General features: G+C 42.6%; 1 protein-coding gene across 6 annotated transcripts; it reads right to left on the reverse strand.

The window, feature by feature from the left end:
* Positions 1-1295: 1295 nt before the first annotated feature.
* Positions 1296-24875, reverse strand: LOC121553720 (eukaryotic translation initiation factor 3 subunit A). Of its 6 annotated transcripts, none has more exons than XM_041867053.2 (23): positions 24704-24875; positions 21025-21215; positions 20077-20213; positions 19401-19564; positions 18213-18412; positions 15492-15700; positions 15192-15363; positions 14827-14931; positions 14528-14626; positions 13865-13981; positions 13303-13488; positions 12633-12980; positions 9441-9545; positions 9184-9297; positions 5933-6055; positions 5530-5683; positions 4263-4462; positions 3636-3724; positions 3519-3536; positions 2961-3382; positions 2597-2747; positions 2123-2304; positions 1296-1825 (listed from the first exon to the last, which is right to left on the reverse strand). In XM_041867053.2, exons 1-23 carry the CDS (start codon positions 24750-24752, stop codon positions 1614-1616), a joined length of 3747 nt encoding a protein of 1248 aa, XP_041722987.2. In that variant the 5' UTR covers positions 24753-24875; the 3' UTR covers positions 1296-1613. The 6 variants fall into 6 exon arrangements, with proteins under 6 accessions (XP_041722987.2, XP_041722986.2, XP_041722984.2 ...); XM_041867052.2 differs by having other exon boundaries at positions 2585-2747; positions 24704-24874; XM_041867050.2 differs by having other exon boundaries at positions 2597-2768; positions 24704-24874.
* Between the last annotated feature and the right edge of the window lie 1295 nt (positions 24876-26170).

Genomic DNA, 26170 nt, shown 5'->3' on the forward strand with positions numbered 1-26170 from the left:
GGTGCGTGAACGTGTACACTTGTGGGTGAAGGGTTGAGAATCAGAACGCATCCATTGCCTACGCCTTCATTTTGAAGGATATTAATGGGATTTAATAGAGCAACGGACTTACCATATAAAAAAAATTAAAGACCTGTTACCCCATTGATTTATAAACAAATGAAGCAACGCTTCAAATCATGTAGAAAGCACTCATGGAATGTCACTCCTTGAACATTACAGATATGGAAATCACCTGACAGTTGGGTCTCAAAATGACCCACACTTTGATGGTATGCACAGTACAGTGTGGCTTTAAAGCCACTATTGATGCAGCCAAGTAAAGACCCAAAAGTTATTAAAACGTGTGTCTTAGAAGGGAAATCATGAATCTTGCCCATCATTTAAAAAGGACCAAGTGTAAGAAAAGCTCTACAAAGCAGCTGCTAGCTATGCTCTAACCACACCTTCAGCCTTCACAGAGAAATAAACTGTTGCGCAAAGTACTTTATAAAGAAAGGCTTTATCTATAAACATGCAATATGGTTGAATGATTTAAGATAGAACCACACACTAGATATTGAGTGAGACCAATTATACTGAACAAAAATATAAACGCAACATCAACAATTTCAAAGATTTTACTGAGTTACAGTTCATATAAGGAAATCAGTCAAATGCAATACATTCATTAGGCTTTAAACTATGGCTTTCACATGCCTGGGCAGGGGTGAAGCCATGGGTGGGCCTGGGAGGGCCCACTTCGCAGCCAGGCTCACCCACTGGGGAGCCAGTCCCAGCCAATCAGAATTAGTTTTTACCCACAAAAAGGCTTTATTACAGACATACACCCCCCCTCCCCCCCGATCCCGCAGGTGCCCGCAGGTGAAGAAGACGGATGTGGAGGTCCTGTGCTGGCGTGGTTGCACGTGGTCTGTGGATGTGAGGCCGGTTGGACATCCTGCCAAATTCTCTAAAACAACGTTGGAAGCAGCTTATGGTAGAGAAATGAACATTAAATTCTCTGGCAACAGCTCTGGTGGTAATTCCTGCAGTCAGCATGCCAATTGTACGCTCCCTCAAAACATGAGACATCTGTGGCATTGTGTTGTGTGACAAAACTGCACATTTTAAAGTGGCCTTTTGTCCCCAGCACAAGATGCACCTGTGTAATGATCATGCTGTTTAATCAGCTTCTTGATATGCCACACCTGTCAGGTGGATGGATTATCTTTGCAAAGGAGAAATGCTCACTAACAGGGATATAAACAAATTTGTGCCAAAAAATTGAGAAATAAGCTTCTTGTGCATATGGAAAATGTCTGGGATTTTTTATTTCAGCTCATGAAACCAACACTTTACATGTTGTGTTTATATTTTGGTTCAGTGTAGTTACTCTAAGAATGCACATCAACATGGGAATCAACTTGTTTTTAGGTTAAGAAGCCACTTTAACAAAATACATATTCAATGGCAAGAGATAGTTGTTGATAAGATGACACATTTGATTTAACAATTAAACAGCTTTGCTATGCCAACGTTTTAATAAACTTATGCCAAGGTTAAACCACTAAGAGGCTGGTACATTAGCCAGTGGGGCTATTTTGAAGCAGATGCTTAGAGAGCGGGTGGACTCAGCGGCGGGCCACAGTGGTCCAGCCGTCATCGTCGGTCTCGTCGGTGGTCTTCTTGGCACGACCAGCGTTCTCTTTGTCTTTCTCGGAGCGCCAGGAGCTCTTCTCTCCGTCCTCTTCACGCTCGCCCTCTCTGGGTCTGGGGGGAGTCGGACGTTCCTCTTTACGCTCCTCACGCTTGTCGTCACCGGCACAGCGCCAAGAGCCTCCTCCTGTGTGCACAGAACCCCGTCTCGTTAGGGGATGGCATCTTAACTAAGTGTTGTTTAAAAAGACCTCCTCCAGATTGGAAATACTGCCACAGGACAGGGGTTACAGTAGACTCGATTTTCATGGTACGGCAATGAATGATAGAGTATTGCTGCATTAACAGGTTGATGCTTGATACCGGTTGACGCTTGCAATGAATACAGAGCAAGTGGGGACACCTGCTGGCTAAATGGTGTAAAATAAAAGCTTTTTGCAAAACTTTAAACGTGTCTGCAGAGGACTGAGCAGGCTCGTCTTACCTTCTTCAGGCTCTCTGCTGGGCGGGGGATGGTCGTCCCTGCGATCAGGTCGCTCTCGACGGATAGTAGGGCGGTCCTCGCGGTCAGGCTCTTCCTGACGAACAGAGTCTCTCCAGCTTTTCTTGGGCGCCTCATCAGCACCTGGCCTTCTCCAGGCACCACCACCTCCACCACCCTCCTCCCTGAAAACAGAGGTCCCCGAATTACTCCATAAAAAAAACCTACACATTTACATTTTAGTCATTTAGCAGACGCTCTTATCCAGAGCAACTTACAGTTAGTGAGTGCACACATTTTTGCAAACGCCATGCTCTACCAACTGAGCTACACCTCGCCATAACACACATGTATGACTACCTTATTTTCACAGTATCAGTAAACCATCCACCCGTTTAGGGCCACTCCTGATCATATGCTATATGAGCCTCCATATCACAGTAGTGCTGTTTGTAGTCCACCTACTGTGTGTCTGACCTGGGTGGGCGGCGCTCTGGGAAGCGGTCGCTCTCCTGTTTTTCCTCTCTCTCCTCCCTCTCGCCCTCTTCGCCCTCCTTGCGGCCGCCACCTTCGCGGGGTGGACCCCAGCTCTCCTCGCGGGCCTTTTCCCTCTCACGCCAGCCACCACCTGAAGCAGACACCAGAGCAACTGCCCATGATCCAGCACAACGTGTGAAAAGAACTGGTTCAATAAAGTTCAATAAATAATGAACAGAATAACAGGAGAACAAGTACAAGGGCTCTTTCAACGACAACACACTTACTACACAAGACAAACATGCAACCACATTAATTCAATAATCCATATTTGGAACAGATGAAACGAAAAACGCATCCATACCGGGTCGGACAGCGGGCTTCCATGGCTTGTCGTCAAGGGGCCCGCCCCTCTCGTCATCTCCTCCTCTCCTGGGGCCCCAGGTGTCATCATCAGCCCCGCGTCTGGAGCCCCTGGACTCATCCATGCCTCTGCGGGGGCCGTCATCAAAACCACGCCTGGGGCCATCATCAAAGCCTCTGCGGGGACCGCGGTCCTCATCCCCTCCCCTTCTGGGACCGCGGTCATCATCCCCAAAGGCTCTCCTTGGTGGACGGTCCTCGTCCATGCCTCTGCGCAGGGGGCGGTCGTCATCCCCGAAGCCCCTGCGTGGGGGTCCGCGGTCATCGGCTCCGCCACGGCGAGGGCCGTCTCCTCCTCTCCTGAAGGATGGCTCTCTGTCTCTGTCCTCGCCGCCCTCCTCGCGGCCCTCGGCTCTCCAGTCCCTAGAGAGAGCGAGCGGACAGCACCGTTATAGGACAGATAGGGACATGTCACTTTGACCAGTGAACACAAACATACCAAGTATTTTAAACCATGTAAAATACTTAAAATGTGCAATCTGAATGAAATCCCACTCACTTAGCTGGTACGGCGACACTATAGAGAATAATAAACAATATTTTGACCAGTGAACACAAAGTATTTTTAACCAGATGAAGTGCTTCAAAAATACAGTCTGAATGAAATCACACTCACTTATCAGGCACGGGGCGACGCCTCTCTGATTCAACCTCGGTACGCCTCCTCCATCCTCCTCCTCCCTCCTCCTTCTCAGCACCCCAGTCCTGGAGAGGAAAAGAGTGTCCAACACTGAGTGACGGGTTTCATTACCTTTACAACATATATACAAAATATAATACAAATATTTGCATAATTATGATCATTTTATCCTACTCAATAAACCTTTATCTAAGCTCATTTTTAAGTTAACAGGGTACTAAGTTGACAGGGAAAAGGACTACATTCATGTCGCATTTTACACCCAAAGTGTCAAGACACTTCACATTGTGAAGAGGAAAAACAGCTATATTTTACTTTCAGACGGGTGCCTGTGCTTGTCGCTCTCAGTTCGCCGGTGAAATAGAAGTGCATTTAATTTCATGTCGCTCTTTGAGCGATCAATGGAGGAGAATCATCACTGAGCGAACAAAACTTTTAAGCGACTTTGTGTCCATTAAAAGCGCTACATAAAACCCATTTATTAATATTATATATTGATCTTAACACTGCTTTAAAGCGAGTCACCTTTGACTCAACAGACAAAGTGAGGCTGTGTGAAACTGCTCTGGGAGGAGATGTTGGCCAGGATGTGTAGTAGGCTACCTTGGTTTCTCCTCTGGGTTTCTCCTCGGACCTAGCAGGGGCCCTCATCTCCTCCTCCCTGCGGCGCTCACGCTCCTCGATCTCCTGCTGCCGGGCGCGCTGCTTCCTCTCCTGCTCCTCCAATTTGGCAAGGCGCTCCTGGTACACCGCCTCCTCCGCCTCGCGTGCCTCCTGCTCGATGCGCTCACGCTCCTCGCGCTCTGCAACAACACATGGATAATACGTCGATTCAGAACACAGGACCACTGAAGACTATGGGGCAAGCGTCACATGGGACACCCAGATGAACAAGCGCCAACCAAAAACCACATTGGACCCAAAATCTAACCTACCCAAATCCGTGCGCATAACTCAAGTTTTTTCACACATCTTCAATTGACATCAATTCAACTATTCCACCAAGGCCTAAAATTAACACCTGCGGGTAGATTTTGGCATTGGCGGGTAAGATGTTTATTTCACCAGCCACGTTGGTGGCAGGTCAGGCCTCCACATTGCGAGCATTTCACTCGCATTTGTAAATAAAAATAGTAAAGTATGATCACATTTATAGTAAAAGAAATGCTGCAGTAGCTGTTTTCAAAGTATTTCCGCCATTTTGTTTCATAGCTGGAAAATTAATCACACAAAGTCAAAGAACTACGAATCCTATATAGCCTATTCCACCTCACGCTGCAACACTGCCTGGGCGGGGGCTGTGCGAACGTGAAGAGCTGAGTGAAAGATTCATTTTTAGAAGCGCTGCGCACAGGCATAAAAGTTGGTCTAATTTACTTGAATCAAAAGTCTACTGAAGTTAGACTTTGTCCTTGTGTTTATTGGTTATTTCCATTGTTTTGTTCACAAGCTAGGTTGTTTTTCTATATTTGAGTTTCAACTGCTAGGGAAGAAAAGACAACGCTTCTACTTTCTGTCATCTGTGATACTTTGGTTAAAAGCCAGGTCCCCCAATTTTTTTTGTTACAATATACCACATTACTTCTTACTAGTAATACGTTTATTGTGTTAGAAACATTACAAAACATGCTCATGTGTGTTTTGTTGCGCTGTAATTTTAGCGGAAAAATAATATTTTGGCTGGTAACAAATCTGGCTGGCTGGTAGACTTGTAAATCTACCTGCCAAAGTGGCTGGTGGACCAAAAAGTTACATTTTATGCCCTGTATTCCACCCTTTAAGAGAAACTCAGAGGACTAGATCTAAGTTAATTTGACATCCATACTATATATCTAGTCATCTCTGGGCCTGAGAGGTAACTATGAGGTACCTTTCTTGAGCTGCTCCTCGTGGATGCGTTGGGCCTCCTCCTCTTTATTGCGGTAGAAGGTGTTGCGGCGATCTTCCATACGGTGGATCTTCCTCTCCTCTAGACGCTTCTTCCTCTCCTCCACCAGGCGCTCCTGGAACTGTTTCAGTTTTTCCTTGGAAGGTAAGAAGAACAAAGACATTTTTGGCCAACTCTTTCAACTCATTACATTCTTACTGAGGCGTGTTCTTAATAAATGAAAAAGAACTCTGGCAAAATAACTCATGGTAGAACACCATTGACACTGGTAATAATTTGTTTGGTTACTCCTGCTTTCTTTGTAGCAATTGATAATAGCTCTTTAATGCCATTGCCAATGGGCTTCTAGAATCTGTGGTTTCATGCACGTTCAAATGGCGTTCACCTCGTAGATGAAGCTGCGAGCGTCGGTTATTTTGCCCACAAAGTTCTCCTTGTCCTCCATCATTCTGGACATCCTCTGTTTGTGCTCCAAGGCCTTCTCACGATCCACCTTCATGTTGCTGATCTACAACACAAAACACATGGACCATAATCATTGACCATTGTGTAACCATAATTGTTTTATTTATTATTACACAAAAAACATGGACCAGTCAGCCTGACAGTCTGCCATCACTAGAGCGCTCAGTTCATGCATCCTATCTATGATGGCTTTCAGGCTGACACCATTTAGTCGACTGGTCGATTGTTTGGTCGATAGGCTGTTGGTCGACCGAGATTTCTTTAGTCGAGCAGTAGCACAAATAAAAAGATCATGGTGTACAAGAACCCTGTCTGATTGGCTCCTGTCTGAGTGGACTGATCCATTGTGGAGACCGTGGGGATGGCACAGTCCATCAGTCTAAGACGTGCTACTGAAATTGTATATGGTTATATTACATAAGAACAATGGTGCAACACTAATACAAATAATATTATAACAAAATGCGCTCTCCCGCGTTGGATAGTGGTCACTGTCCGCGGTTCAGAAACACATCAGTGCGCTGTTGAAATGGCACCTTTTCCTAGACCATGTTGCTATGTGCATAATAGCAAAGTTAACCAGCATATTGGTGTTGAGAACAATGCGGCGGAGGCAGCAGCAGAATGAGGAGATGAGAAAACAGCCATTGCCTTATTGACTAAGAAAAGTGAGGAGAGGAAACCACAACTTAATTAGGTCTATAATCAATAGCCTAACTGTTAAATGTGCCTGGCTTTATAAATCATCAATATATCTACAGAAATAAGACAGATCCTGCTTCTGTTGCCTGTTTGTTTAATATCCTATTGATTCCGTGAACACCAAACCTCTCGCAACAACATTTCAAGTAAACAATTTCACAAATGTGGCTGTTTTTAATCTTTGCTGTAATAAAGGCTTTATACTTTTTTCCCTTAGTCTCTCTGGTATTATTTATAATTTATTTAGTGTAGTTTACACTGTTCCAAATTATCCTAAAAATAATATTTATAATAATAATAATAATAGCGCTCCTTTTTCTTCATCTACTTCTTATTGTTATTATGATCATAAGTGATGTCTATCATTAGTAGGCTTAGTATAGCAGCCTTGTATAACCACCATTGAGCTGCAGGCCTAAGAGTGCATCCTATTTAGTCTTAATACCGTAACTTACTTAAGCCTATATTTCAATACTTATATAGGCTACTGTATCAATCAATAAGTCATAAGTGGTTCATGTCATCACACAGCATAGGAGTCATTCATGATTTGAAATGCAATCAACCATTTGAGTTTTAAAATAAAAAATTAAGCAAGCTTTGAATAATTAGCTTAAACAATAAATAAACCGTTCCATTTCAGAAATTACATTAATGAATGCAACTGTTTTTAGTCTTTGCTGTAATAAAGGCTAAGCAAAAAAACGTTACAGACTCTCTAGATACGCTTATAATTTATTTAGTGTTGTTTACATTGTTCCAAACGGTCAGAAAATTATATTGTAATTTATACAGTGCCTGATTGGCACACGCAGCGCTTGCTCCTTACCTTATTTTTCTTGATCTCCAGTACTTTCCACAACTAGTCAAATTTATTCCACACATCTGACTTTCCCTTTACCTCCTGAGCAACCAGTAAACATTCCCCCATTTTGAGTTTGTCACGTCCTCTGCATCCATTTTGCTGTCACATGTGTTACAGTGTTCAGAGTTTGTTATAACCAATTTATTAATGTGGTTATGATATACTATAGGTCAGGCCCTATTTTGGCCTATTCAGGCAGGATTAGTTTTACATATGTAATTTTAGTCCCGTCCAAATCTGCCATGTCAGTAATTTTTACATGGCAGGAGAGTAACAATTCCAGCCAGAATAACCTACAGTTTTTTGTAGAACTCCAAGGTCCTCTGATAATACTAGTCCCGTGCGAATTGACATCCCTGTGTTTTGAGAGAAATGGCTGAGTTTGACGGCGGTTTGCACAAGAAATCAATAACTGATTCGATAAATTGAACTAAGTGCTGTGCATAAGCTATATATATGAATGGCCTACATGTAGCCCATCAACTTTCACAGTGAAATCTTTTGTTTATATGTTTTGTGCATATGAATTGAATATTGCCAAATGCATCAGTAAAAAATATTGAGCCTATGTAATGCAACCCTTTCTGTTAATAGATCGCAAAGCAGCATACAACTGACCTAAAAGTTTGGAAATTATAAATTAACTTTCTCATCCATAGCCTTAAAATCTCAAGTGCAATTGCACTGTTTAGCTCACATCTGAAGGCTGGGGGGCATTTAGGACGTACTGTGGATGGCTAAAATATCCTAATAATTATGATCACACTTCCTCAATTCAAATATTATGGCGACACTATACCAAAGATAGTTTGATATGGTTTAGAAACTTGGGAAGCAAGCTCGAGTTATCAGTGTGGCCCTATCTTCAAGCCTAGAATAAAAACCTCCAGGCTTTAGTCATAACTGTCAATTTATTTAAAAAATAATAATAATTACAGGGGGCAGTTTGGAAATAAATAATCCTGTTCTAATCGTCCTCTGGAATAACAGACATTCTGGAGTAATAATTACATAACCAACATTCTCTAGTAATACTAGTCCAATGCGAATAGGTCTTTGGTCACGTGCATGTGATTCATACATGTGTCACGTAAAGAGAGCAAGGGTTGAGGGAATAGGGAATTATTTTCCTAAACAAATGCGGGATTTCTGTAACAGAACTTTTCAGTTAGAAATGGCTGTAATTATGTTGCAGCTTCAGCAACACGGACAGCGTGATAAACACTGTTGATGTTCTGTGGTGGACGCTGCAGCAGGGAGGAGAACGAACAAGCGGGTGCTAGTCACACAGTCACTCGCTGTCTTTTTTAAATTTTATTTTTTTTAAACACAGCGCAGCAAGTCTGAGCCTGGCCCAGCACAATCAAATCAATTGCTGGTCGGACTCCCTCTAGTCATTTGTGTTTCTTAATTATTTAATCAAACAGTGTGATTAAAGCATCAGACAAGCTCAGTGAATATAGTTGATTTGATTAAAACACATAGGATGTGTCAATATATGGAAAAAATACACGTTTTAAGAACAGACGACTCTTGTTCGACCAAGATTGTTTTTTGTCTAGGATTTACAAAGGCATAGACACTGAAGAAATATATTGCCATACCCTCTCCTCCTCTTGGAGCTCCCATAACTCCATGTCTTTTACACGCTGCTCCTCATAGGCCTTCTTGATCAAGGGGATCTCCTCCAGACGTTTGGCCCGCTCAAAGTAGTCAATCTGCAAGGACCAGTCCACACATGAAACAATGTTGAGAGAGTCATTTTTCCCCTAGTAGAGGTCTTTACGTATCACCTGTTTGTGTAACAGGCAAGACAGAAAACATGGAATCGCCTAATTTGTTGAAAATTCAATGTCTTCACCTTTTTCTCCTGGTTCTTCAGGCGGTCCTGAAGTTCTCTCTTCTCCTTCTCCAGCTGCTCCACCTGCTTGGACATGATGAAGTCAGGGTCCAGGTCCTCAAGGTTCTGTGAAAGGGGTGGTTAAGAGTTAATTTCATCATTGTACATCCACACTTCTTTTCCAAAACCCATTCTAGATTGCATCTACATTCCAGGTTAACACTTACGGTACTGATACAGGTATGACCCATTGGGAAAAAACTTGTCTTAACATCATTGACATAGAATTAGAATACTAGAATGGTCATTAACCTTCTTATGATGGTATAAAGGTCAGCCATTTTGGTCAGGGAGTTGGGCAACGATGGTTTGCCAGAGCTGTGATAAGACAGTGTAAAATAATGCATTTTAAGAATGTACCTGCACTGTATGTTTGTTAGATAGCCAGCCAGTTTGAGAGGAACAATTCCATTAATTTGTCAAATTAACTGCCAATAAGCCAACATTCCATTCAAACAATGCTGTCAACCCTCAGCCATACACTGGCTGAAATCAGTCAGTTGATGATAGGACTTAGACGAATTGTAAATGCAACTAGTGCTGACATTGTATCATATATACAGAACAAAAATATTAAACGAAACATGTAAAGTGTTGGTCCCATGTTTCATGAGCTGAAATAAAAGATCCCCGAAATTTTCCATATGCACAAAAAGCTTATTTTGCTCAAAAATTGCACACCAATTTGTTTACACCTCTGTTAGTGAGCATTTCACCTTGCCAAGATAATCCATCCACCTGACAGGTGTGGCATATCAAGTGGCTGATTAAACAGCATGATCATTACACAGGTGCACCTTGTGCTGGGGTCAATAAAAGGCCACTCTAAAATGTGCAGTTTTGTCACACGACACAATCCCACAGATGTCTCAAGTTGAGGGAGCGTGCAATTGGCATGCTGACTGCAGGAATGTTCACCAAAGCTGTTACCAGAGAATGAAATGTTAATTTCTCTACCATAAGCCTCCTCCAACATTGTTTTAGATCATTTTGGCAGTACGTCCAACCGGCCTCACAACCGTAGACCACGTGTACGGCGTTGTGTGGGCATTCAGTTTGCTGATGTCAACCTTGTTAACAGAATGCCCCATGGTGGAGGTGGGGTTATGGTGAGGGCAAGAATAAGCTCCGGACAACAAACACAATTGCATTTTATTGATGGCAATTTGAATGCAAAGAGATACCGTGACGAGATCTTGAGGCCCATTGTCGTGCCATTCATCCGCTGCCATCACCTCATGTTTCAGCATGATAATGCACAGCCCCATGTCGCAAGGATCTGTACACAATTCCTGGATGCTGAAAATGTCCCAGTTCTTCCATGGCCTGCATACTCACCAGACGTTACCCATTGAGCATGTTTGGGATACTCTGGATCAACGTGTTCAAATCCCTGCCAATATCCAGCAACTACGCAAAGCCATTGAAGATCAGTGGGACAACATTCCACAGGCCACAATCAACAGCCTGATCAACTCTATGTGAAGATGTGTCGCTCTGCATGAGGAAAATAGTGGTAACACCAGATACTGATTGGTTTTCTGATCCACACCCCTACTTTTTTTTTTAAAGGTATCTGTGACCAACAGATGCATATAGTATGTGTATTCCCAGTTATGGGTGGCTGTGCTCATCAGCATGGATGCAGATTAGGGCCTCAGGAATTTATTTCAATTTACTGATTTCGTTATATGAACTGTAACTCCGTAAAATCTTTGAAATTGTTGCATGTTGCGTTTATATTTTTGTTCTGTATAATAGCACTCACAGCTTTCCAAGAAAACAAAATCTGAGACATTTATGGTCTGTTTACATATATTTTAGAGGCTATTTATACAGAAAATTCGTATAGAACCAGTATTGTACCTTCCTAATATTGAGTTGCACCCCCCCTTTTTTGCCCTCAGAACAGCCTCAATTAATCATGGCATGGACTCTACAACATGTCGAAAGCGTTCCACAGGGATGCTGGCCCATGTTGACTCCAATGATTCCCACAGCTGTGTCAAGTTGGCTGGATGTCCTTTGGGTGGTGGACCATTCTTGATACACACGGGAAACTGTTGAGGGTGAAAAACCCAGCAGCGTTGCAGTTCATGACACAAACCGGTGCGCCTGGCACCTACTACCATACCCCATTCAAAGAGACGTCAATCTTTTGTCTTGCCCATTCATCCTCTGAATGGCACACATACACAATCCATGTCTCAACTGTCTCAAGGCTTAAAAGTCCTTCTTTAACCTGTCTCCTCCCATCTACACTGATTTAAGTGGATTTAACAGGTGACATCAATAAGTTTCTCCAGGATCATAGAGTTCACCTGGATTCACCTGGTCAGTGTATGTCATGGAAAGAGCAGGTGTTCCTAATGTTTTGTACACTCAGTGTATTTATATGACAATATTTTAGGTTGACAATTCTATTACATAACATGCCTTACTTTTATTTAATGCCATTCATTCCAATTAGACTGGTTTGGATTTTTCCGACCAATATTGCTGCCATTATAATAATAATAATAATAATATGCCATTTAGCAGACGCTTTTATCCAAAGCGACTTACAGTCGTGTGTGCATACATTTTTGTGTATGGGTGGTCCCGGGGATCGAACCCACTACCTTGGCGTTACAAGCGCCGTGCTCTACCAGCTGAGCTACAGAGTATCACCCCATTCTGGAACTTTGAGGGATTATGACATAGCCCGTCTAGTAATTTAAAGATGCACTATGCAGAAATCGCTCCGCCATTTCCTAGTTGCTAAAATTCTAACAGTTAACCTAATTTCAGTTTTTGTGACAAAACAAGCAAGTATAGTGTAGAGAATCATTGTACCGTCTAAACCGCTGTGAAATATATTTTCCATAACCCAGAATATTATATTTTCAGCTGTTTGAAGCTGATGTACAAAACCGAAAGTAAAAGACGCAAAAACAAAACGTAATGGGAAGCATAGAAATAGAGCACAAAGAACAGATCTACCACTTCTTAGACTTGCTTTCAATGAGAATGACAGATCTATAATGCACATTTCTATGTGAATTTGGTCCGGTCAATCAAAAAGTTACATATTGCAGCTTTAATAGGATCTCTAAGGTTAATATGTTTGATGAGTGGCAGAATGTACAGCTTCGTTGAGTTTGTGTAGCTTACCTCTATATCGAAGTATTTGAAAGCCTTGGCTCCCAGCTCTGTCTTCTTGATCTGCTCCAGCCGCTCGCGCACCGTCTTCTTCTTGATCTGCTCGTGCTCCTGCATGATGCGCTCCTTCTCGCGCTCCTTGGCCTCCTGGCGCAGGCGCTCCTCTTCCGCTTTGCGCACCTTCTGCAGCTCCGCTTCGCGTTGTTCCAGCTCCTCCTTCTCCCGCTGGATGTTCAGGTTCTCCAGGCGCTCCTTGCGCTCCTCGATGGTCTGCCGGCGGGCCAGGATGCGCTGATGCTCCTTGCGGCCGTTCTTCAGGTAGGCGGTGATGGCCAGCTGGCTCTGCTCCTCGCGCTCTTGCTGGACATGGCAGACAAGAGGGTAGAAGAGTGAGAGATAGGGACAGGTTTGTTAGAGCGAGAATGAAAAGGAGTAACAGAGATTTTGCATGAATGCAGTATCAATGTGAATTGGTGGTGTGTTTGTATGTATATGCATGGAACAATACATACAGTATTGGCCCTAAATACCATAGAATAATTTATGGAATGTGCATCGGGGATGATAGATAAGAAAGCAAGTTTTGATATTTGATCAGGGAGGACAGCGACATCGTCGACTTGACGTTTTTAGGGCTAGCTGTCCATATCCAAATGCTATCTCGACGGGGGGCTGTGCTCACCAGCATGGATGCAGGCTTTATGACCTGGATCGCCTTGGCCAAGGATGACGACATGGCTCTCAGCTGGTTCCTGATCTGCGCAGAGGGCATGTTCTGCAGGAACGGTCCCACAGGAGAGTCCTCTTTGGTCGAGTAGTTCAGGTCTGAACCAAAGCTCAGGTTTCGAGTGGTGTGGTCAATTCGAACCTAGAACAGACATTTCCAAAATATTTTCACGTGTACCATTCTCAGCGGAGGCTGCTGAGGGGAGAACGGCTCATAATAATGGCCGGAACGGAGCAAATGGAATGGCATCAAACACCTGGAAGCCATGTGTATGATACAATTCCGCTCCAGTCATTACCACGAGCCCGTTCTCCCCAATTAAGGTGCCACCAACCTCCTGTGACCATTCTGTGTAATATAAACAGAAGTGTTCATATTTTAGTCCTGGAAATACTGACTGAATTCAAAGTGTATAGGTATGAAAACACAAAAATGTATTTAGTTGAAAAGTCCACTTTCTAGGATTTTGCACAGAGAATCTCATTGTTCCAGGCAAAATCCATGTCTAGTACTCTACCTGCAGATCACAGTGTCGGGAAGCATCCACAATGGAGCGCTCCAACTGGAAGGCATCCACAAATGGAACCAGGGAGGCCAGACGGTTGAACTCAATGCTCTGATAGATTTGAGCCACCTAATATCCCATTAAAATAAACAGTTTTCAGTGATTAGCTCATAGGACCACAATTTACATACAATACATGACATGAGTTACAAAGCATTTTGTTGCAATGACAACATGCATTACACACTATAGGAGGGATGGGCAACATCTTGAGGCTGCGTTTTTTTTGTTGTTGACCATTTTGTGCGTCAAAATCTATTTGTGGGCTGGAAAAAGGGCAGTTATTTTAAAATACATAAGTACATTATAACTTCTACATACTTTCTATAAGGTTTTAGACGTTCAAATGTAGCCTGGAGTTGTTTTTTAATCCCAATTTTTTTATTAACTAAATCTATTGTGGACGGCATTTAATCATCTCGCGGGCCTCCTGGTGCCCATCCCTGCACTATAGAGTTACAACAAGTACAACAGACATGGTTAATAATAAAGTTCTATTGTATTGTATTTGATTAGTTATTGTTTGACACATATTCGTGACATTTAACTACGAGTGAGATTAACAGACCATCAAAGTATAAGTAAGCAAACAATCCAAAATGAGCAATAAGTCACCTGCTGCAGCAGCCTAAGGATGGTGTTACTCTGCAGGTGGGGAACATACTGCTGGAGGTCTGCCTCCTTCTCAGACTGGTCTCTCACCCAGTTCAACACCTAAGCAGAAGAGGGGGGCAGGTCAATACCACAGATGAAGAAAACAAATGGTAAACAAATCAGCCATGTAACAAATAGCTGTCATTTTAGAGGAATTGTATGTATGCATTGTACATTGTGTATTGTTTTTGTACAGTTGCAAGTCAAATTGCCCAATGTTGCGACACTATAGCTTTTCTGAATCTGAATTCAAATGTTACCTTTGCTACTCTTCCGCTCAGCTTCAGTGGGTGGAAGTCCATCTCCAGCCAATTGTACAGCTCCTTCACTTCAGGTACAATGTACTGCAGCAGATTGAACCTCACCTAAAGGGAAACATAACATGCACTCAGTGAACAACCCCTGACAAAAGCAACAGCAGTTAGTTAAGGTGATGTAATAAACAAATGTATCTGTATGGGTTGTTCACAGGACTAAAACAAGTCTAGCATTAGAATGCAAACTCCTAACACTGTCTGACATATGAGACATTCTGTCACCAGCCTCTTATACCCAGCCTGCTCACAAACACAAATCCCTATGGTTATTTTTATAGTCTGTTCCATGTATGTGTGTGTGTATATACCATGTCATTGATGAGGCTCTGGCGGGTTGGTGGGGACTGCAGGCCCAGTAGTGTGGCCAGCCTGCGGTGTTTCTCCACGATGATGCCGTCCATGTCCAACAGGCGGGCGATGTCCGTGCGCTCCGGGGTGATGGGAATGGACAGGGTGGCCAGGAGGACCCTTGTGGACATCCTGAGGAAGAGAGAGAAAAGAGAGCCGCGAGCACCTGCCTGACCTGCAACCTCGGATCTGCCTATCAAACATTGGCTTGAGAATGGCCGTTCTAGTAATTATATATTTCTACGACTGGGATAGCATACCTCTGCATCTCCTCCTGGGTGAGGTTCTTGCGCATCTCCCTGGAGAGGTGGTAGAGGCGGTGGAGGGTGCAGGCGTGGAACAGGGCGTTCCCAGACTTCCAAAACACAGTGGACACCTTGTTGTAGTAGTTGGCCATAAGTTGAGGCTTGGGGGGCTTCTTGGAAAGGGCAAAGAGGCCATGGATGTCTTCCACAGCCTTGAAAGCTTCCTGTAAAAATCACAATTCTAATGTCACCATCCATAACACATAAAATCAATGTTCATAATAAAATGTAGATCAAAAAATTGCTTGTTGAAAAAAGAAAATATGGACAATAAAGTATTCTTCTTCTAGATGCAACAGTTACAATATTGCAAGCTAATCATATATGCAGTGATGGAACTCAAGGCTTTTGGGCACTGGCCAGCCGGGATAGTAGACTGGAATTGCTACTAGCCCGGCTAAGATGTTACTAGCCCAGTTTATATAGTCGTATATATGTGAGGTGAGCGCCCAGCAGATATAGACATACAGTGCTATGAAAAAGTATTTGCCCCCTTTCTAATTTTCTCTACTTTTGCATATTTGTGATACTGAATGTTATCAGATCTTCAACCAAAACCTAATATTAGATAAAGGGAACATAAGTGAACAAATAACACAACAATTACATATTTATTTCATAAACAAAGTTATGCAACACCCAATTCCCCTGTGTGAAAAAGTAATTGCCCCCTTACACTCAATAACTGGTTGTGCCACCTTTAGCTGCAATGACTCCAACCAAATGCTTCCTGTAGTTGTTGATCAGTCTCTCACGTCGCTGTGGAGGAATTTTGGCCCTGCAGAACTGCTTTAACTCAGTGACGTGTGGGTTTTCAAGCATTAACTGCTCGTTTCTACTCCTGCCACAACATCTCAATTGGGATTAGGTCTGGACTTTTGACTAGGCCATTCCAAAACTTTCAATTTGTTGCTTTTTAGCAATTTTCATGTAGACTTGATTGTGTGTTTTGGATCATTGTCTTGCTGCATAACCCAGCTGCGCTTCAGCTTCAGCTCATAGACAGATGGTCTGACATTCTCCTGTAGAATTCTCTGATACAGAGCAGAATTCATGGTTCCTTCTATAAAGGCAAGTCGTCCAGGTCCTGAGGCAGCAAAGCATCCCCAAAACCATCACCACCATGCTTGACCTTTGGTATGATGTTCTTACTGTGGAAATCAGAGTTTGGTTTTCGCCAGGCATTACTGGAACCATGTCGTCCAAAAAGTTATACTTTTGAATCATCTGTCCATAGAACGTCTTGATGATCATCCAGGTGCTTTTTGGCAAACTTGAGTCAACTTTTTGGACGAGATGGGTCCCATTATGCCTGGCGAAAACCTAACACTGCATTCCACAGTAAGAACATCATACCAAAGGTCAAGCATGGTGGTGGTGATGTGATGGTTTGGGGATGCTTTGCTGCCTCAGGACCTGGACGACTTGCCTTAATAGAAGGAACCATGAATTCTGCTCTGTATCAGAGAATTCTACAGGAGAATGTCAGACCATCTGTCTGTGAGCTGAAGCTGAACTGCAGCTGGGTCATGCAGCAAGACAATGATCCAAAACACACAATCAAGTCTACATGAAAAATTGCTAAAAAGCAACAAATTGGAAGTTTTGGAATGGCCTAGTCAAAGTCCAGACCTAATCCCAATTGAGATGTTGTGGCAGGACTTGAAACGTGCAGTTCATGCTTGAAAACCCACACGTCACTGAGTTAAAGCAGTTCTGCATGGAAGAGTGGGCCAAAATTCCTCCACAGCGACATGAGAGACTGATCAACAACTACAGGAAGCATTTGGTTGGAGTCATTGCAGCTAAAGGTGCCACAACCAGTTATTGAATGTAAGTGGGCAATTACTTTTTCACACAGGGGAATTGGGTGTTGCATAACTTTGTTTATGAAATAAATATGTCATTGTTGTGTTATTTTTTCACTTATGTTCCCTTTATCTAATATTAGGTTTTAGTTGAAGATCTGATAACATTCAGTATCACAAATATGCAAAAGTAGAAAGGGGGCAAATACTTTTTCATAGCACTGTATGTATTTGCTTTGAAATGGGAAACATATTGAGATCAAGTCAGAGTCAGGCATAAAAACATATTGGCAAACCTCTCGTTCCCAGAACATTTTACAAAGTTTAAATTAGGTTGTAACAACTATTTGTTTGTGTCAGTTTTTATTTGGTGTTGGGGTGGAAGGTACTTTGCAAAAAATATATTTTATTTTTTCTTTGTTGCTAGCTACCGACGACAACACTTCACACACAGCTGTCAAACGAAACAATTTTCCCTTGGCAACCAAACTAAGCTTGTGCGTATCCGTTTACCCGCCGCCTCGAAGGCAGAGGATCGAGGCTAGCGGTCTACTCGCATGTCAATCAATCAACTACACTGTAGCTAGCTACGTCAACATGAACACTCGCCAATGGCCAGCTAAGTAGCCCACAGCTAGCCAGCCCACCCCAGAGCAGTAATTAGATTTTTAAGGTGGAGTTGTTGATATAGAGCATTTTAATACATGTGCAAATCACAGCGGTTCATAAAACACCTTAAAATGCATTTCCCTCGCTCTCTGAAAATCTCACCCGCCTGATGGCTAGGCAGCTGCTTCCGTTCTGAAAAACACTCGCCCCAGGCGAGCAGGCAAGCTTCATTTCCATCCCTGCATCTATGACCTCATACCTGCCAGAGCTCCATGGCGATGGCACTGTCCAGCTGCACCAGCCGTGTCTCCAGGTGCATAGACTGGCTCTCAGGGTTGTTCAGGTTGATGGCCGTGCTCTGGTTGTGGTGGCGCTGGATCTGACCCAGATGCATGCGTAGATTGTCGCACAGCTTCCGGAACTCTGCCTTACGGGTGTACTGAAGGCAGAACTTGAAAGCTGTGGAGCACATCAGGATATGGTTAGGATGCGGAGCAATACATATTATTTTACATTTACATCAACGTTTACAACACTGGCAACTGTTGACTTTAGCTTGAATTATGAACCATAATTACACTTCATACTGTGATATGGTGACAGTGTGAGTAAACCTAACGTTAGGAAAAAAACTAAGTCACAGCATACTACACTTACCCATCTCAGACTAATATATATTTCTAATAACAAGATTGTTAGATAATGTCAAACCTAAACTCAGACCAGGCACGGATACGAAATGATTATGTTATTTTCAAATACAATCTTTCTGGAGATACTAATATTTTCCGACCCTCATGTACATCTTCAGGGTGGGAAATTAACACCCGCCAACATGTGGGTAGATTTAGGCATTGGCGGGTAAGAATGTCTATTTCACTAGCCACGTTGGCGGGTGGGCACACAGCATTTGGGAGGGGGAAAGAATCCATCCAAAGCCCAATTGTACAAGTTTAAAGGAGCAGCTGAACATTTCTGTCTCACCTAAATTACTCAAATATTTGGGGGTACATTGTGCTTGAATGAGCATGGAACACTCCAAAAACGCTTATTCATGAACTTTTAGTAATTCCTTATCATTAAAACATCCAAATAATTGCATTGTGCTCCTAAATGTATTTGTGTGCTCCTAAATAGAGAAATGTACTCATTGTAAAAAATGTCAGCGTTAGAGCCTTGAACTAATAATAATAATAAATAAGACTTATCACTCATTTGTGGCAGGGCAGGCACTGTTGATTTGTGATGTTCAGTTGTAGAACTGTTTGTCTGTTTTACTATTGTATCTAAATGATTGGTTAAAAGACTCCGGTCACAAAAATTAAATTGAGCAATATACCACATTATTTCTTACTAGTAATACATTTCTTGCTTTAGAAACATTACAAAGCATGCTCAACCGTTATTTGTTATTTTTGGTGTAATTAGGCGGGATTCTTTCTCTCACCTTGTTGGGCAATGTCATGGTAGAGGCGCTCCACCTTGGAGTTGTTCCGCAGCAGGTCCAGGCATTGGCGGTAGGATTCCCACAGAAATTTCACCCAAGGAGTGAGCAGCAGACGGTCTGTACGATCCTGGGTGTCTTCACCACTCACAGCACTTAGAAGTACACTAGGATCACACAGAAAGTCATACATCAATACTTGAGCTCACAGAACTACACCGTCAACATTGCGGGGTGGAAGGTAGCCTTGCGGGTAGGAGCGTTGGGCCAGTAACCGAAAAGTTGCTGGATCGAATCCCCGAGCTGTCGTTCTGCCCCTGAGCAAGGCAGTTAACCGACTGTTCCCCGGGCGCCGAAGATGTGGATGTCAATTAAGGCAGCCCTCCGCACCTCTCTGATTCAGAGGGGTTGGGTTAAAACGCGGAAGACACATTTCAGTTGAATGCATTCAGTTGTGCAACTGAATAGGTATCCCCCTTTCCCATCACTGTGCACACCACCACTTGAATGGTTTACAGCAGAGGTGAAGCACGACTGTTAGCATGGTTACCACTATTAAAGGTAGTAACAATAAGTGTGCGGATAGTCCAATATATCTGAATTATAGTATCAGCCCATCACAATAAATGTTTAATGGCCCCATTTAACTTCCTAGTTTAATTCAAGGTGAAATAAATACCTCTCAGGAGTCTGGATGTTATCAAGGTCCTCAATGTCCAGAACCATCTGCTGCGACTCCCCCTTGGCGGTCTCAGTCTTCTCCTCGGCCAGCTTCAGGTAGGCTCGAACCACATCCTCCAGGGATTTGATGTTCACCTACAACACGAAATAGAGGCTCATGCTTAAAGGCCCAGTGTATATTTAATATACACACAGGAGGAGGTGTTATGGTGTTTATGTGTGGGTGCTTTGCTTGTGACTGTCTGTGATTTATTTAGAATTCAAGGCACACTTAACCAGCATGGCTACCACAGCATTCTGCAGAATCTCACATTTATTTTGATTTGTTTAACACTTTTTTGGTTACTACATGATTCCATATGTGTTATTTCATAGTTTTGATGTCTTCACTATTATTCTACAATGTAGAAAAGAGTACAAATAAATAAAAAACCTTGAATGAGTAGGTGTGTCCAAACTTTTGACTGGTACTGTATATATAAAATGAGGTTGGAATAATACTGTGAAAATTATAATTCCCTTTTAGTGTAAGAGCTGTTTGAAAAGACCGCCTGAAATGTCTGCCTGTTTTGGTGGGGTGGAGTTTTGGCCTGACAGGTGGCATCACCAGGAGGTAAATTAGTTAGCAGACCAATAAAAAAAGAGCTACAAACCTCTCTGCCAATAACTGGTAGTTTTCACTTTTCCCCTCCGCACTCAGACCACTGCCTGACAGTCCTATCAAAATTATTGCTTGAGAAATTGCTCTTTGCTAAGAAGCTATTTGTTTCTTTTTGACCATTTTAATTGAAAACAATCACAGTAAGATACTTAATTGTTACGCAGAAATTATTTGACATTGAGATAAAAACGGCTGCATTGGACTTTTAACTACAGCAGGTGAGTGACTCAATAGTATCAATAGTATCCAACATTTAGGGTTATCAAAGAGTGTGCTTCTTCTGACCTGCTGGCAGATGTTCTTGTACTGGTAGAGACCCTCCTTTGCCAGGTGGCTCTTGCGCAGGTCGACGCAGAGCTCCAGGTACTTGACCATGATGGGCTCGTGGATCTTCTGCCATGTTCGATGCTTTTTGCTCTTGATGACATCGTACAAAACATCCAAAGCTGGCTGCTTTTTGCCAACCTCCAAGAACTCTGTACAAACACAGCAAATTACATGAAAATGGATGCAAACAGCATAATAGTTTTGATGGTGAATTAGTTGCTACTTGCTATAATATAACATTTATATTCATGGGACACCAAATGGATGAAAAATATCTGATAGTTGAAAGTAGAGCTATCAACCTAACCATTTAGATAGCTACTCCCTAGCCCTTGAAAACCTGTCTTATTATACATAGGGTTTTCAGCAGTTAGCTTCCTCCACGGTTGGCTGCATGCAAACTACAATTTCGACGCTGTGTTTTAAAGTTTAGAAACGTCAATAATCATTGATTGCAAAACGGCTTTTGAAACATATGCAGATATGCCCCTTATCTTTCATATCAGCGAGAATAAATGTTTTACACTTACTGTACCAGTTTTGTACAGATCTAAACGCTATGTGCCTCCAGTTGACGAACTACACTTCTTCCCCAGTTACGCATACACACGTGTTAGGACCGCACTAGATAGCTAATTGGCACTGGTGACCACCTATATCTTCCATCCGTCTTCCGTAAACAAGCGCTGTAACATGGAGATATGGCCGTGTGAGAACACTAAACAGCTGATTTATGCTTGATCCGACAATTCTGTATGGAGGGTGTGATGCGATTGCAGAGCCTCCGGAGGCCAAATCGAGCTTAGTAAGGCGACGCCGTGCGCCTCCCAAATGATTTAATAATGTGGAGGGCTCTGTATAGCTCCGCATTGACATGATTGGTTGACGGTAGGTGTGGGCGGGAGCTCCTGTATAAACACAAAAACTCACTTCCTTGACAACAGCTCTGCTCTGGGAAGCGCAAGAAGTAACCCTACAAAAAGGTGTGTGGTCATTTAACCTTTTGTTTTGAGGTTGGTGGTTGAAGGAGCGCGTCGGAATCCAGGAGAAAGAGAGCGCGCTTGTTTGAAATGGAAAAGATCATGATAAAGAAGAACATCAAGACGAAGCAGCTGATTTACAAGTGGGATGCGCTGTTGAGCGCTACATCCCGAGGGGTTCGTACTGATTGTACGGAGATTGTGACAGCCGATTAAATGGCGTTCCTTGACAAGGCAGGAACAAGATGTCAGGAGAAGTGCAGTATTATCATAAGGAGAGTTTTACTTGGAATATGGAGGAGGAATGGAGGGGAAAAGAGAGGCAGAGGAGGTCTAAGAGAGAGAGGGAGGAAGGGGGTGAGTTTGAGTCGGTTAAAAATGGCGGGAAAAAGGGAGATGGTTTGTTAAAGAAGAATGGTAAAAAGTATAAGCAGAGTGAGCTGAAGACAGGAGGAGAAATGGAAGTGAACGAGGGCGGAGGTGGTAGGTGTGGTGAACTTCTTGGAGCCCGAGGCTTGCACCGAAGTTCAGGATAAAGATGAGTCTGTGACAGTAGGAGTGAAGGTTTTGGAAAAAATGGACCCTTGCCTTATGGCTGATCCATTTGCGGTTTCAGGGTGGGTGTAAACAGAGTTGGGTGCTGTGGAATCGGTTAGGGTAACCAGAAGTGGTCTAGTGATAATTATTTGTGTTTCTGCTGGTCAGAGGGAGCAGGCGCTCCGTGTTTAATGAATAGGGGCAAGAGATGTGAATTGTTTTGATCTTAAGAAAAGGGCGCCATTGACAGGAGTGATTACTGGGATAGCGGTAAATGTGAAAGCTGACCAACTGAAGGGGAAGATTCCCGGGGTTTGTGATGCTCGTCGTTTGGTGCAACGCAAACAGGGTGGCATGAGTGGAGAAACAGAAGAGTCATTGTCTGTTCTTTTGAGTTATATGTATTTGCACGACAAAGGGATGTTAGGATATACAAGTTATCCTGTACAAGCATTTGTGCCAAATACATTACATTGTTACAGGTGTCAAGCTTATGGGCATGTGGCAGCAGTGTGTAGGAGGGCGGTTCCTAGGTGTGAGAAGTGTGCAGAAGGGCATGAGACTAAGGAATGTGTAGCATTGGGGAAAGTAGTGGTATGTGTTAATTGTAGGGGTGCCCATGGGGCTGGGGATCAGAAATGTCCCGTGCTAGAGAGGCAGGTTAGAGTAGTGCAGAAGTTGTCATATGCTGAGGCAGTGAAGAAAGTAGAGGAAGATGGGTCAAGGGGGAGGGATCCTGAGAGGAATGGTGAGAGTAGTAGATCTGTACCAGTACAGAGGGATAAACCAACAAGTGATATATGTTTCAGTAAGATTGGATTTTTGGCATTTATAGCAATGGTTATCAACTGTACTGCAGGGATGGAAAGTAAGTCGCAGAAAATAGAGGTTGTGGTGGCAGCTGCAGAGAGGTATTTGGGTGTGCAAGACTTGACATCAGAAGAGTTACAGGGTGTGTTAAGTGGCGGTGTCCCATCCTTTCAGGCTGTTGGCCTGAAGTAGGACTAAATAGTTTTAAATAGTGGAGTATGGTTATTATTATTGTTTTTTATGTTTAGATGGTAGAGTATTATAATTTTGTATTTTTTATTTTATTTTTTAAGCAAAGGGAGTTATACTCCAGTCTAGTAGGTGGCGGTAATGCAACATGGATGCCAACCACCGTTAAAACAAATCGAAGAAGAACCTTTTTTTAATTTATTTGTATTGTTTCTCGCTCATATTAAAGACACTTTCTTTATGTTTCCAAAACTGTACCGTATGCGATGCGTTTTAACGTTCAAAACGAGCGAAGGCGCTTTTAACAAAAGATCCCCGACCAGAACAAACTATCATCAGAGGCACTAAAGAGCAGTTAGCGTCTATGAATGGGGTAGCTCCTCCTCAAACCAACCATATTTTGACGAATTACCACTATTGGTACTACTAAGCGACAATATAACTGCAAGATGAGTGAGTACAGAGAATGTTAGCTGTGACAACTGACTCATTCATCCTAATTAACGGTGACTAACTAGCTAACTACCACATTTAGCTACTGCAATTGATAGACAATCTTAGTAGGGCCTTGTTTTGGTGATGCAATTTAGTTTGCTAGCTATATATCCAAGACAATTCTAAAAACATTAACCAGCAGAACTTGTTACCTTTCAGTTGATAGTTAACGTTACATGTGGCTAAACTGATTAGTTATGGACATCAAAGCGAGTTGGACAAGTTGCTCACTGTGCCACTAGTTAGCCACTTACTATCTTAGCTTGATGATGACGGGGTATTGTTAATACGTTAGCCCCTCTTCAGGGCTAGGATGTGCTGACGTTTAAATGCTACTGTAATCAGTGTCAGTGTGAGCAAAGATGGCAGGTACTTTTTGATGTCAGTGAGACAATCTGATAGTTAGTGTGATTTTCGATTTCAAGTGGCTAATCTTGCTGAATTGGCAGGGCCATGACACATTTAACGTCATTGGGTGGTGGAACCCTAACTAAGGCCTGGTGACACGGGTGGCCTGAACGAGTGTATACTTGAAACATGGCTTCCCCGCCATGCGTAGCTAGCTACGTTAACCATGGCAAACCAACAATGAATACCTAGCTAGCAAATTACCCTCTACGACTCACCATTTGCTCGTTTGAGAGCATTCTCCGGACGTTGGAAATATGCCGGCATTTTTATAGCTTGCTCGCGGAATGAAGAGAAGGTTGGTTTAGGTGAATTTTACTAATTTCACCGGTCCATCGGCGCGACGCATTCACCCACTCCAACAAGCTCCTGGGAAAGGAGTTAACCTCGTGAGCAGGGTTGCCAGGTGTAGCAAAACTGTATGTACCAACGACTACTCAAAACCCGCACAAAAGCCCTGAAAACTACTACTTTTTTTTCCCAACAGCAAGAGATGAGTTGACACATTTATAGAAGAAACTGTTTTTCCATAATGTTATCGAGCCAATTAACACGGAATATCGACATAACTTGTAACGCTAAATTCGGTTTTCATCAAAATAATAATAATTGCAAACCATGACATGTAATAAACTATTTTGAATATGTTGCAAGATAACATATATATAATTTGCACTTATTAAACTTGCCAGATAATTTTCCATCAATGGATGTCGATTTAACTCGTTTGACTGCTATGATTAAGCAATAACGCATGAGGGGGTATGGTATATGGCAAATATACCACATCTAAGGGCTGTTCTTAAGCGTGACCAACATGGAGTGCCTGGATATAGCTGTGGTATATTGGCCATATACCACAAAACCCAGGGTGCCATATTGCTATTATAAACTGATTACCAACATAAAAGTACTTTTTTGTCATACCCATGGTATGTGGTGTGATATACCATGTCTGTCAGCCAATCAGCATTCATGGCTGGAACCTGTTTATAATTGTATATAAATCCCTTTTGCCCATGTACATAACTATAGATAAATTAAACAGGAGAGTGTGAGTGATGAAAGTTGGACAGAGGATCTCGAAATCTTTGAGCAAGAAACACTTGGATGAACTTTAAAAAACGAATGTTAGGCTATTTTCTGGCAATTGTGCCTTTATTATTTATTAACACTACAAAAAGTTATAAATGGCTACAGACTAAAATCCGGGTTAATGGTTATAATTCAACTTTGCCATGGTTTGCTTAGATATATGCAGGTAGCCTATAGCCCCTGATAGGCCTACATCTTATTTCAGATAGTCTACAGTAGTCTAGGCAAAAGGTAGGCTAGATCTAAACTGAACGATTTAGCAGCTTGCTTAATTCAAATTAACAGACTAATCTGTTCAACATGAATAGTTTGGCCATTTCGAGGTAAGACGTGCGTGTGTTTCCCTATAGGCTGCTGGAATAGGCTACTGATGATTGGGTCATAATTTCAATCACTGAATTAAATACTAATCATATTTATATGAACTTAATATGCTTGTCAACAACAGCCAGTGTTTATTTTTTATTTATTTTTTAACCCGTAGCCTAATCTGACTGACTGATTTACCGTCAATCAAATACGTTCTAACAACTGATCGGCAATTGCGATAGCTTTGATAACTTCCAATTTAATTAACTAAACAGGCCCAT

This window comes from Coregonus clupeaformis, chromosome 37, assembly GCF_020615455.1.
Source record: "Coregonus clupeaformis isolate EN_2021a chromosome 37, ASM2061545v1, whole genome shotgun sequence".
NCBI lineage: Eukaryota > Metazoa > Chordata > Actinopteri > Salmoniformes > Salmonidae > Coregonus > Coregonus clupeaformis.

Excerpts from the sequence above, each read along its gene's own strand:
- LOC121553720 (XM_041867049.2), bottom strand. The coding sequence starts at position 24,752 with ATGCCGGCATATTTCCAACGTCCGGAGAATGCTCTCAAACGAGCAAAT. Across the intron at positions 15,701-18,212 it reads TCGCCATGGAGCTCTGGCAG|GAAGCTTTCAAGGCTGTGGA; the intron begins GTATGAGGTCAT and ends TGATTTTTACAG. Across the intron at positions 14,627-14,826 it reads TGAGCGGAAGAGTAGCAAAG|GTGTTGAACTGGGTGAGAGA; the intron begins GTAACATTTGAA and ends TCTTCTGCTTAG.